Consider the following 12,551-nt stretch of genomic DNA (forward strand, 5'->3'; position numbering starts at 1 on the left):
CACCTCTGTGGGATCAACACAGAGACAACTGTGAAAAAAGGCGAAACTAAAAATACATTTACCATTTAACAGCTAGCAAAACTCTTGTGTAGTGTACAACGTGAGCGACTGTGAATGTCAAAGTCTTATGCTCTCCAGGCGTGATTCCAGGGCCACAGGGGTTTGGGTAAGGGTCTGTGGAGCTTAGGAACTATCCTGATGGAGGTACCTGTCAACGAACATCTGGAAAGGAAGCCGCACGGGGAAGCCTTCTTTGCGGATCCGTACAGTCTCCAGGACCCCTGAATAACGTAACTGCGCCATTACCACGTCTGGCTCAAAGAGACCTGGTTCCTGTAGAGATGCCCAGAGAGAGACTCTGCTCACTCGTGTGCAAAGGCACTATCCATGATGAACTGATCAGGTAGACTGAGCAGGTAGTGGAAGAGGCCAAGCCATTTGCTCAGGGTCCTCTAGCACAGGTAGGAAGATTTGGTTCTCCCGGGGGCTCAGTGCTCACTTACCTTCTTGTGGTTGGGCTTCAGGCAACGCACGAACAAGGGGTTGCACCTGGACAGAAGCCAGAAGGAAGGTGCTCAGTCACTGAGGGTCATGGGGTGGGTTAAAGGTGAGGCTGGGTCTTCTACCCACCTGTCCTTACCCACCTCTCCATCTTTTCCACCAGATCCAAGAGCGACTGCTGGAACTTGGCAGCCACAGTGTGCGCCTTGTAGAGTCGGGTGACAGAGCTGCTCTTGCCCAGGCGTTGAGGGGCAGCCTGAGGGGCGTGGCTGGAGAAGAGGTGTGCTACCACCTGGATTGGGGGGTGGCCAGTCAAGGCAGGGGTCAAGGCATTGAAAGACAAGGTGACAGGCAGGGAAAATAGACACAGAGAGGCAGGGGCCAAAGAGAGAAATGAAGAAAAAGGGGAAAAAAAAAAGTTAATTCCCCCATCTGAAGGAATCCAGAAAACAAGTAGACTCCTACCCTCTCCACCATCCTGGCTTACAAACTCAAAACAGGACCTTCATCAATTTCTTGGGGACCCCTCCCATAATTAGGCTGGCTTTCCCCCTTTCATTCTGGGGAACACAGAGTCCTGGACTGTGTGCTTGGCCCCCACCTGTGGCATGCATGATCATGAACTCTGGCTGGTGTTCAGTAGGGGCCGAACCCAGAACTAAAGAAGAAGGTGCCAATCTGACAGAGAAGGAAGCAGAGGGCCACAGGGGAGGTGAGGGGGTCATAGTGGGGCTGGGGCTGGGGACCTCTCTAAGCCTTCAAGGAACCCAAATGGAGCCACCAGGCTCTGACAGGGCCTTATGGGTCTGGGGCCCAGGGAACTATCTGGTGCAGGCAAGAATAGGCACTTGGGGTAGGGTTGTAGCTCAACAGAAGAGCGCATGCCTAGTATGTGTGAGGTCCTGCATTCGAGTCTCAGCACCTCATGTAAATAAGAAATTTTGGAGGGAGAGGGGGAGGAGGAGGGGAAGGGGGAGGGGGAAAGTGAAGGATTGGGGCGGGGCCGGCGGACAGGGTAGGCGGGGCAAAAAGCAGAGCCAGGGGTCAGGGGACCATTCAGGAGGCGGGGCCAGTGTGGTGGAAAATACAGGGCAAGGTCCAGGTGGGATGAAGGCTGGGATCGGGCAGCCAGGCCCAGGGCCAGGCTGGCGGTGGGCGGGGCTGGCGGTGGGCGGAGCTGGTTTGTGGGCGGGGCTGGCTTTATGGGCGGGGCTGGCTTTGTGGACGGAGCTGGCTTGTGGGCGGGGCCGTGCTAGGGGCAGGACCGGGGCAGCGGCCAGGCTGGAGGCTAGGGTTGCTCACCCGCGTGCGGCTCCGTACAAAGAGGTCCAGCACGTCCTGGCGCACCTGGTCATGATTCTTGTCTAGGAACTTGTGCACCTAAAAGAGGGAGCCAGGAGGGCAGCAGGGGCCAAACCAACCCGGGGCAAAGTAGAGGGATAGCCCACCCAGCAGGCATTCAGAGGCTTATTTTCCCACGCCTCCTCCTCGGTTCCTTCCTCTGGGCTGGTTCACGTCCCCTGGATGGCCGTGGCCTTGCCCTCCCAGACCTCTGTCTTCCTGTCCACCCTAGGAGGGATTGGCTCTTTCCCTCTACTAGGGCTTGCCTCCCATCCAGCCCCCACCACTCGCCTGCACACCACCAGTCTGCGGTTCACCCCGCTCTCAATGTCCATTCTACAGATGAGGAAAATAAGACCCAGACGAAGACAGAGGTTGCAAACCTAGCCTGTGACACCTCTTGGCCAGCGTGTCACAGAAAATAGGAAGGTGACTACAGTGAATAAATAATAACTACTGATAGTTATTATTTATTGGGTAAAATCCAGGGGCATTTTACCACTGAGGTATATCCCCAGTCCTTTTTTAAATTTTCTCTAAGTTGCTGAGGCTGGCCTTGAACTTGCAAGCCTTCTGCCTCAGCCTCCCCAGTCCCTGAGATTGCAGGCACGGTGTCGCTGTGCCAGCTAATAATAGCTATTCTTTACCATATCCCATTCTAGGTTTCTCACATCCTCATCTGGACATGGGCGCTGTGATCCCATTTCCAGATGAGGAAACTAAGGCTCAAAAGGGGTAAGCAATTTGCCCAAGGTCACACATCTGGGGAGCTGAAGGACCAGGACTAGAACCACATGGTGCTCCTGTGTCTAGAACCAGGGGAGTGTGGCTGGTCCCACATGGTGCTCCTGTGTCTAACACTTAGGGCAGCCACGGTACCATGCTGGCTGTCGCAGGTCTTACCTGGTAGGTGACCTTGCCGGCGTAGTGCTTGATGGTGAACTCAGGCAGCGGCATCTTGGGTTTAGAATAGAGTGGGTTGGCGCCGTGATGGTAGTGGCACTTCTGCAGAAATGTGTGGTCTGTGGCCTGGTGACAGGTGGGATAGTGGGTGGGCAGAGGTCCTGGGACCCTGTTGGCAAATTCTCCAGCCCTGACTGCTCCCCAAAGGGCACTGCAGGGAACAACTCACAACTTTTCATGGCTGCCTGGGGCTCTGGGGGTGGGGACAGTTCATCAGCCAGATACTGGGGGCCTAAGTGGACCCCTGCAGATAGGTGTGGCTGAATCAATTCCCAGCTTGCCTCTCTCCCAGCCCCGTTGCCTGTGTACTCTGCCTGCACAATCAGGATCTGAGGCTCAACTCCACAGTTGGCTCCTCCAGGAAGCCCTCTGGGACTTCCCAGGCTGATGCAGCCCCCTCCTCTGGACACTCACATCCCCCCTCCATCCTAAATCACCCCAGGTTGTGAATGGTAGGTTGGGTGTCCTGATGCTCCACTCCCACCCCTGCTCAGAGCAGAGAGCAATGAAAGACTCAGGGTAGGATGAGGATGTGGGACTCAGAGATCTCAGCGCCCTGGCTAGGCTCACACAACACCTGTGGTCACCTGGGGAAAGCAGCACTGGTCATCAAGGATGCGTAAGATGCCATAGGGCTTCAGCGAGATGAGGTTGATGCAGGGCTGATTGTCAGCAAAGGTGATCTCCCGCCAGTCGATCTGCTCACGGATGTATTCCTCCTGAGGGCAGCAGACGACAGAGGCTTAACCCCCTATCCCTTCCCAGGGCACACTCACTCTACTCTCTGGGCTATATTTGTCTGAAGGAGGACGGCTGGGACACTTCTGCTTGCATACCTCCTGGAACAGGGAGCTCACCCCTTAATAGTGCAACATGAAGCATCTCAGGGCCCTGCTGTTCCCTTTGCTTGGAATAGCCCAGCAGGGGATAGGAAGCCCCTCTGCCAAGAGGACTCCTCTCTGCGCTTAGCACCCCAGCACTTTCCCCTCCAGCACACAGGTCTTCACGTGTGCTGATCCCAGCTTCGAAGGCCTTTCCCTCCACTGTCTCCTGACAACCTTGGAATTGCCCTTCAAGAAAAAGAACGAGTCTCCAAGGAGGCCCATTGGCCAGTGAGGATGGAAGGAAACAGGAGTGTTGATGCACCCCACCCCACACCCACCTGCTCTTCCTGAAAGACGATCTTGTTGAAGAGGTACTGAAGGTTCTCGTTAGCATAATTAATACACAGTTGCTCAAAGCTGTTGAAACTCAGGTCCTGCCAGGGAAATGGGGAGGCTGGGTTGGCCCCTCCTTGGCCAGCAACCCAGCCATCCCCACCTCCACAGCCCAGGCCCAGGGTTCTCCCTGCCTGTCATGGCTGAAACTTCAAAAAGCTTACTGCTCAGAACCCCGTATGGCTCCGACACCCTCGGGATAGCGCCTGGAGCTATAGGTCCTTCAGCCTAGGTAGAGGCTAAAGCTCCGGCCACAGAGCCTTCTGCCTGGGTTTGTATCGTGGTGCTGCCACTTTCTAGTTCTGTGACTTGGAGCATTCGCCTCATGCCTCAGTTTCCCTGTCTGTAAAATGGGGAATACCTGCCTCACAGGGGTACTGTAATGGTGAAGTGAATGACTGAAGTGCCTGGTACCTTATGGCTCTGATCACATGGGCCTGTCAAAGTCTGTCCCCCACTGAGCACCACTGGGAAGCTTCCCCAGGGCAAAGCTCTGGTCTAGGCCTTTCTGGGGTCCCTGTCCAGCCCGGTAGGCAGGGGCCTCTGTGTTCAGGGGACCAACCAGGGATGCCTGAAGGAGATGAGGCCTTGCCTGTGTCCCCTGCTCCTCACCCATTCACACCATCCTACCTCGAAGCCGTAGATATCCAGGATGGCGATGGACAGGGTGTCCTGCTGCGGGGACACCAGCGCATTGACCCTGGCGATGAGCCAACCAAACAGCAGAGCATACAAGACCTTGGCAATGGCGTCCCTGGGGCAGAGGAGGCACTGGGTTGGTGGGCAGAGGGACGGGGTGTTGGGGGTCTCCGGGCCCAGGCAGGGAGGGACGCGGCCTCACCTGGCATCCACGGCGCTCTCTACGGTCAGGGGCGTGAAGATCTTCTCTCGCATTGTCTCCTGGGGAGGGACAGGACCTTTGAGTGACAGTAGGCTGGTCACCACCTCCAGGAAGCCCCTGCTCCCACCAGGGATTAAAGGGCTGGGGAAGGGAGGCTAGAGAGATGGTGAGATTGGCCTCAGGCATGAAGCTGACCAGAGGGCAGGGTGCCCGCTCCCTCTGCCTGGTAATGCTAGGGTGAGGGAGGCTGCTGTTCTAGTAAGGAGACAGGCGCTGGGGGGAGGCTTTGTTAGAGTCTCCAGTGCCCACAGACTCACGGTCACTTTGAAGGTGATGGCCTTCTGTAGGCCCTCCGGGGAGATCTGCAGCAGCTCAGCCACGGCCTGGATCTCCCGGGCGCTTACCACTGAGGCCACCTCCTGTGCATCCGTCTAGGCAAAACACCAAGGGCAGCATGTTGTGGACTAGACAAACCGAGTTTAACATTTATATGAAAGACAGAAACTGCAGGCGCGAGGGTGGGCCTACATCCCAGTGACTTGGGAGGCTGAGGCAGGAGGATCACAAGTTCAAGGCCGGCCTCAGCAACTCAGCAAGACCCTCAGCAATTTGTCAAGGCCCTGTCTCAAAATAAAAATGTGACTCAGTGGTAAAGTGCCCCTGGTTTCAGTCCCTGGTACCAAATACATAAATAAAAGATTAAAAATAATAAAAAAATAAAAAGGACTGTGGGTTTAGTTTGAACGTAGCACACCCCCAGTTTCAATCCCTAGTACTGTAAACAAACAAAACAAAAAAATAGAAACAAGCTAGAATTGCCAGGAAGATTCTGAAAAAAGGAAAGAGCGAAAGAGGCTATACAGTATAGTAAAAACATTAGAGTTGCACTAATTAAAACAAGTGGTCAGGCTAGGGATGTAACTGGGTGGCAGAGCACTCGCCTAGCATGCTGGGTTCGTCCCCAGCCCCACAGGGGAAAAACACTGAGCATGGTCATAGGCAAATGGTACATAAATAGATAAATGAAGTCCATTAGAAAGTCTGGGATTAGATATCAGTGTGCATGGTAATTCAGGATATGATAAATATCTATTTTTCAAATGAGGGGATAATTCAGTAATTATCTGGAAGACAAGTTAATTGGATTCCTACCTCAAACCTTACTAGGATAAATTTTTGAATCAAATATCTAATTTTTTTTAAAAAAAATTCAAAAATCCATGAAACCATGAAAGTTCTTTTAAAAAATTATGGGAGATGGGTGTGGTGGTGGGAGGCTGAGGAAGGAGGATCACAAGTTCGAGACCAACCTCAGCAACTTACCCTAAGTAACTTAGAAAGGCCTTTTCTCAAAATAAAAAATAAAAGGGGCTGGGAATGTAGCTCAGTGGTAATAAAACACCCATGAGTTCTCAATCCCTGGCATCGAAAAAAAAATTACGGGAGAAGGTTGTTATAGTTTTAAAAAGGTTTCTTTTAAAATAATAAAAATCCAACATTTATGCAAGAAAAAAAATTCATAGATGAATTGCCTAAAATATTTTTAAAATAATTTGGGGGCTGGGATTATGGCTTAGTGGTTGAGCGCTTGCCTTGTATGCATGAGGCACTGGGTTCGATCCTCAGCACCACATAAAAATAAAATAAAGATATTGTGTCCTTCTATAACTAAAAAATAAATATTAAAAAAAATAATTTGGTTTGCAGATTCCTGCAAAACAAAAAAAAAACGTTCTACAAGACATAGAAAACAACACGAAAATACTCAAACACTTGTGAACAAAATAAAAATAAATACGAATTGAAACTGGAAAATCTATTTGTAATTCATAACAGAAACAAAGGACTGACTTCCTTAACATATGTAAAAAGCCCTTATAGATCAATACAAATAAAAAAGAACAACCCCAAAGCAGAGAATAAAAATAATTAAAAAAGGGCTGGGGATGTGGCTCAAGCGGTAGCGCGCTTGCTTTGCATGCGTGCGGCCCGGGTTCGATCCTCAGCACCACATACCAACAAAGATGTTGTGTCTGCCGAGAACTAAAAAATAAATATTAAAAATTCTCTCTCTCTCTCCTCTCTCACCCTCTCTTAAAAAAAAATAATTAAAAAAAAGAATACAAAAAATGTACACAGTATAACTTGGAAGGGAAATATAGAAGCTCTCAAGTCTCTGAATAGAGAGCCATGATGTCCCCTTACCTCATACTTCTCAAAGTAGACGTTGCCCAGGTGCAGGATGGAGGCCAGGATGCGGAAGATGCTGTCCTGGTCTTCTCCGCTGAAGCCCAACACCTCCATGGCAGCTAGGAGCCGGCGGAAGTCATCGGCATCGCTCTTGCCGGTGATCTCACAGTTCCCGCCCTGGGCCAGGACACAGGCTGGAGGTCAGGGACCCTGGGTGGGCACCGGGAGCCCTCAAAGTCCCCACCCTGCCCTGAAGGGAAGTGTGGCCTGGGCTGGTCCCTCAAGCGGTCATTCTACTCTCCAGGTCCAGGAAGCTCTGAGATGGCTCAGGGTGGTGCCTAGTGAGGATTGGTCTCCTGTTCACCTTGGCTGCAGCCACTGATAATGACAATTAAAACTCAGTGGCCCATGTCAATGGAGCATGGGCCACAGGCCAATGCTAAATTCAGGACGTGTATGAATTTCCATCTCTAAAATCTCACTCTGTTCCCATGCTGTGACATGATGCTGTCCCCATGTCTCAGGTGAGGAAACTGAGGCACAGAGAGGGCCAGGTAATAGCCCCAGGCTAGTTAGTTGTTCTAGGCTCCAGAGAAATAAAGAGGAAGGTAGGTTTTCTCTTCCCCTGCTTTGGCCCTGAAGATTCCCGTCCTCCTCGACGTGGTGAGCTCCCTTGAATCCAAACCCGTGCTTCCTAAACCTCCATGACTTTCACTGGCCGTTAGGGCACCATTGGCCCAGCCTGGAGTGGTGGGGTGGGAGGATCAGGCCTGGGGGCTCCGGGGAGCCTGCTGGTGCTCACCTGGTTCAGGTAGTAGTAGGTCTCCGCCTCTTGTAGGCTGAAGGCCTGCCGCAGCTGGGCGGGCAGTCCAGCCAGCAGCTCATAGAAAATGTGGTAATTCCTCTCGTTTTTGGCCTGCAGAGTGGAGCAAATGGATGCAGAGGAGGGAGTCTGCCATTTCGGTGACCCCAACACAGACAGGCCCAGGCATGCCCACTAACACACACACAGGGTCCTGGATGGAGCACCTCTGGCACCAGCTGGGGGTGGGGGTGGGGTAGAAGCGGGGAAGCCTTGGTATGAGTGGCTATGGGATTTTCTTTTATTGGGAGAAATAAAAAGACAGCCCATCTTCCCTGTGTGCACTGGCCACCTGTGCCTGCACCTGTGTTTATAACCCAGACGTGCCGTCGTGGTGCATTCTGGCCGCTTCCTGTGACCCAGGCCCTGTACTAGGCCCTAGGCACACAGCGGAGAACAAAGCAACAGAATCCCCTGACCTCACGGAGCCTAGCTGCTAGCAGGGAAGACACTCAGGAAATCACTGGTTAAAATATAAAATGTGTCATTTGGTGGAAAGCACTATGGAGAGAAGTAAAGCATTACAGGGAGTGAGAGTTTGGGTCGGGTGGAGAGAGACTGAAGTTCTATTCCTTTTTATTTTTGCAGTACCCGAGGGTGGGCCAGGTCCCCATGAATGCTAGGCAAGCTCTAGTCTAGCCCTGAACTACATCCCCAGCCCAGGGCTGCGGTTCTAAATGGGTAACTTCACTGAGAAGGGAGAACTGGAGGAAGACTTGGAGTTGGTGAGGGGTTTGGCCTAGCAGGCATCTTGGGGATGGAAACTTCTGGGAGGGAAATAGTAGGTGCAAAGGCCCTGAGGCAAGAGTATGCTTTGTGCTCTGGGGCAGTGTGGAGCCCATGACTAGAGGGCCCCCGGTCACGAAGGTGAAAAGGTCACCAGGTGAAAAGGTCACTGTATCACAGTACACCCGTACAACCCATATGCCATTTGTGTTCATTAACCCAGAATCTACTCAGTATGTCCGAGGACCCACAAGTGTGGGAAGGGCTGGCTCACCTGAAACACAATCCTGGATTTCTCGAGCAGGTACTGGGAGGTTATGGCACCAGAGATCACGCCCCTGGGGTGGGGAGCAGAGTCAGCTCCCAGGGCAGGAGCAAGGAGGGAGGGGAACAGTGGTGGGTATGTCGGGGTCGGGGGGGCTGCTATGTCGGGAGGGGTACTGCAAGGCCTTCGGTAGCCCCACAGTGGTCCCACTCACCCTTCTAGAAAGATCTCCACGAACTTCCCGAAGCGGCTCGAGTTATCGTTCCTGACGGTTTTGGCATTGCCGAAGGACTCCAGGAGGGGTGTTGCCTCCAGGATCTGAGCCCAGGGAGAAGAGGTGGGAGCAGGGGGTGGGCCACTGTCTTGGGGGTCTGGGTGAGGGGAATGACTGGGGACAACCAGGCACAGACCTCCCCAGGCACCGTGCTCTGTAAGGGGCGACCAGAGGTGGAGTTCTTACAGGATCCCAGGGTGTCCCCAGTGCCACCAGCTCCACACAGTCGACTCCCACAGGCAAGCCCTGGGCTACCCTCCTCCTGTTCCCAGGGCCCTCACACCGCAGCCCCTGACCAGTCCCCCAGCCCAGCTCAGGACAGGCCTTTGAATGCTTCTTCCTGCCCGTTCTGCCTACTGTGCATGCAGGAGCGTACACACACACACACACACACACACACACTCCAAGTACCTTGATCTTCAGGAGTGCCCATGACGGAGGGAACAAGGGACAAAAACAGTTGCTGGTCACTAACAGAACTGGCCACCTATGCCCCCAGCCCTCATGTCATTGCCTGTTTTCCTGGGTATCATCTATCTCCAGACAGGAATCTACTTGTGCACATTTTTTTTTTTTTTGCAGGGGGAGGGGTACAAGGGTTGAACTCAGGGACATTCAACCACTGAGCCACATCCCCAGCCCTTTGTTTGTATTCTATTTAGAGACAGGGTCTCACTGAGTTGCTTAATGCCTCCCTGTTGCTGAGGCTGGCTTTGAATTAGCGATCCTCCTGCCTCTGCCTCCTGAGCTGCTGGGATTACAGTCATACACCACCTCACCTGGCTTACTTGTGCACTTGAGTCCCTGTGTTTTTTTTTTTTTTTTTTTTTTTTTTTGATGGTGCTGGGGATTGAACCCAGGGCCTTATGCATGCAAGGCAAGCACTCTACCATTGAGCTATATCCCAGCTCAGGAGGAGTCCCAGTATTTGCGTAAGACTGATGCATGTCCTATGCAGACACTGGGACTTCAAAAAAATCTGCTGAGCTGGAGGTGGTGGCACATGCCTATAACCCCAGCAGCTCTGGAGGCTGAGGCAGGAGGATCACGAGTTCAAAGACAGCCTCAGCAACTTAGGGAGACCCCAAGCAACTTAGTGAGACACAAGGTCCTATCTCAAGAGAAAAAAATATAAAGGGCTGGGGATGTTGCTCAGTGGTTAAGCACCCCTGAGTTCAATCACCGGTACCAGCCTCCTCCCACTCCTGGAAAAAAAAAAAAAAAAAAGGTTGGTACTAATGTCACTGCTATTTTGCAGATTAGGGAACTGAGTATTATGTGATGTGTCCAGGAACTCCAGAATCCCTGAGAGTGGCATCCCCAACAGCACTATGACAAGCCCATATTCAGGGCATTATATGGCATTTTCTTTGGCTAAGTTGCTTCATCAGGAAGAATTCTTAGAGAAGAAGCAGAGAAAGCTGAGTCACCACAGAAAGTAACACCTGTCGTCTTGGTGGTGGGGGTTTGCCAGATCCCCTGCACTGTTTACTCCAGGACCTGCTGTGCCTGTTGTATGGAAGAGCAGACTGAGTCCCAGAGAGGGTCAGGGACGCCCTCAGTGAGTCAAAGTCCAGCTGAGCATTGCTTTACATTATCTCTAAGTCTAGGAATCCTTTGGAAATATCAGAAGATTCTCCAATTCTCTGTGTGCCCAGCCCAGCCTAGGGAGCGGGCTCAGCTAGAGGGAATGAATATTGGAGGTTTGAAGACTGTGTGGTCCAAACCCTGGCCGATCTGGGCACAGCACTGCCCAGGCTACATGACTGGGTCCGGTGAGGACACATGACCAAAACCAGTCCAATGAGAAGGAGCCCCGAGACTTCTTCTGAAATCTTTGGAGGTGTGAATGTGGTATTATGGCATCCTCTTGCTGACCAATGGGAGAGAGATTGGGGATGATGCCCATCATCATTTGGGGTGGAGCCAAAATAAGGACATTGCTTAAGACTCAGAATATAGCCATGCATAAAACTGACCTAGATCTGGGTGACGTGAGCAGGGCAGAGCCACGGCTGGGAAATGAGCCCTGTAGTCACACAGCGGGCAGGCATGTTGTGGGTGCCCAGCATAGAAACTCCCAGACCCAGTCAGGTCCCATCCCCCCATTTATCTTCCCTGTAGCTCTCTGCTCAGGACTGCAAATCCCAGCTTCTCTATCACCTTGCTTTGGGACACTGGTAAGTCCATTCCCCTCCCAGGCCTCCGTTTTCTCTTGTTCAAATGGACACAGTTGTACCTATTTCCCAGGGCTGCGAGAGACTGTGGCATGATCACACACCTGGCACGGTGCATGGCCCACCTAGCCTGCTCTCCTAGAAGTCTGACCCAAAGAGGCTTTGAAAACCCTGCCTGAAACAAAGAGATGATCTGATGGCTGGGTGGGAGGCCAAGGCACGCATCTGAATGGGTGGAGGCAGGCTGGACTGCATAGCCTGGGTCCACCCACTCCCCACTGAGGACTGAGGAGCTCCAATTCGATGCCCCAAGGTCACCCTGCTGAGAGCATGCTGCCATGGGCTGGGACACTGTGGTCACCTGCAAACCTGGGTGGGCTCCAGAGTCGGGGGAAGTCTGAGAGACTGTGGTGCTGGAGTCTGACCTGCTGGGCCAGACATCTTCTCCTGAGCCCCAGATTCCCACCATCTCTGTGAGGATGCCCCAGTGAGCACTTGTTCTTGGCAAATCTGCTCCAATGCAGACCGACTGCCTTGGTGCTGCCTGGGCCCAGGCCAGACACCTGGGGCCACTCTCACACTATCTCCCTCTCTCAGGTCCTTTTACCTGTACCTGGACCCAGCCTCCCACACCGCCCCACTGCCACCTGCTGGGCTCAAGCCCCTTTCCTCCCTCACCTGTACTCTAAGCTGGTGATTTGCTGTCCCTTGAGCACGGACCTCTGGGCCCTTGTACATGCGCCTCCTGTAACCTCTTCATTCTTCCCCCAGACACGTTCAGGGCCACTCTGTGACCACCATGCTCACAATGACAACCCCTAGCACTCCTCACCCTTCTTCCTTACTGTTTTTCTCCCCAACACACTGCCTTTACACATGTACATAATTTACATATATGCATACATATATGTATATATATGTTCTATTTTTTCTTTCCCTCTACTAGAATGAAATTCACATGAGTGTGTGAACATTTGTCTGAGTTGCTTCTGCCTCCTCCCCAGCACCTAGCACACAGTAGATCCTCTATAAACCTTTACGAAGGAAATGGATGAGCTTCTTAGATTCTCAGGTTCAGAGAACAGCATTTTCCTGGTAAGTAAGACCCTAACATGGGGCTGGAGTTTTGGCTCAGTGGTAGAGCGCTCACCTAGCATGCATGAGGCACTGGGTTCGATCCTCAGCATCACATAA

The 12,551-nt window shown here is 52.4% G+C and overlaps 1 protein-coding gene across 1 annotated transcript in view; it reads right to left on the reverse strand.

Annotated features, from left to right (window-relative positions):
- Myo15a (myosin XVA) overlaps positions 1–12,551 on the reverse strand; it is a 55,876-nt gene that overhangs the window by 34,093 nt on the left and 9,232 nt on the right. Inside the window, exons 7-21 of the mRNA XM_078041105.1 lie at positions 9,592–9,597; positions 9,121–9,224; positions 8,916–8,979; positions 7,856–7,969; positions 7,069–7,230; positions 5,181–5,294; positions 4,864–4,922; positions 4,653–4,776; positions 3,968–4,063; positions 3,393–3,524; positions 2,746–2,871; positions 1,804–1,881; positions 645–793; positions 504–549; positions 209–333 (exon numbers count right to left, since the gene is read on the reverse strand). Coding sequence (XP_077897231.1) covers positions 209–333; positions 504–549; positions 645–793; positions 1,804–1,881; positions 2,746–2,871; positions 3,393–3,524; positions 3,968–4,063; positions 4,653–4,776; positions 4,864–4,922; positions 5,181–5,294; positions 7,069–7,230; positions 7,856–7,969; positions 8,916–8,979; positions 9,121–9,224; positions 9,592–9,597 — 1,499 coding nt within the window. The remainder of the gene's footprint in view (positions 1–208; positions 334–503; positions 550–644; positions 794–1,803; positions 1,882–2,745; positions 2,872–3,392; positions 3,525–3,967; positions 4,064–4,652; positions 4,777–4,863; positions 4,923–5,180; positions 5,295–7,068; positions 7,231–7,855; positions 7,970–8,915; positions 8,980–9,120; positions 9,225–9,591; positions 9,598–12,551) is intronic.

Source organism: Ictidomys tridecemlineatus, chromosome 3, assembly GCF_052094955.1.
Source record: "Ictidomys tridecemlineatus isolate mIctTri1 chromosome 3, mIctTri1.hap1, whole genome shotgun sequence".
NCBI lineage: Eukaryota > Metazoa > Chordata > Mammalia > Rodentia > Sciuridae > Ictidomys > Ictidomys tridecemlineatus.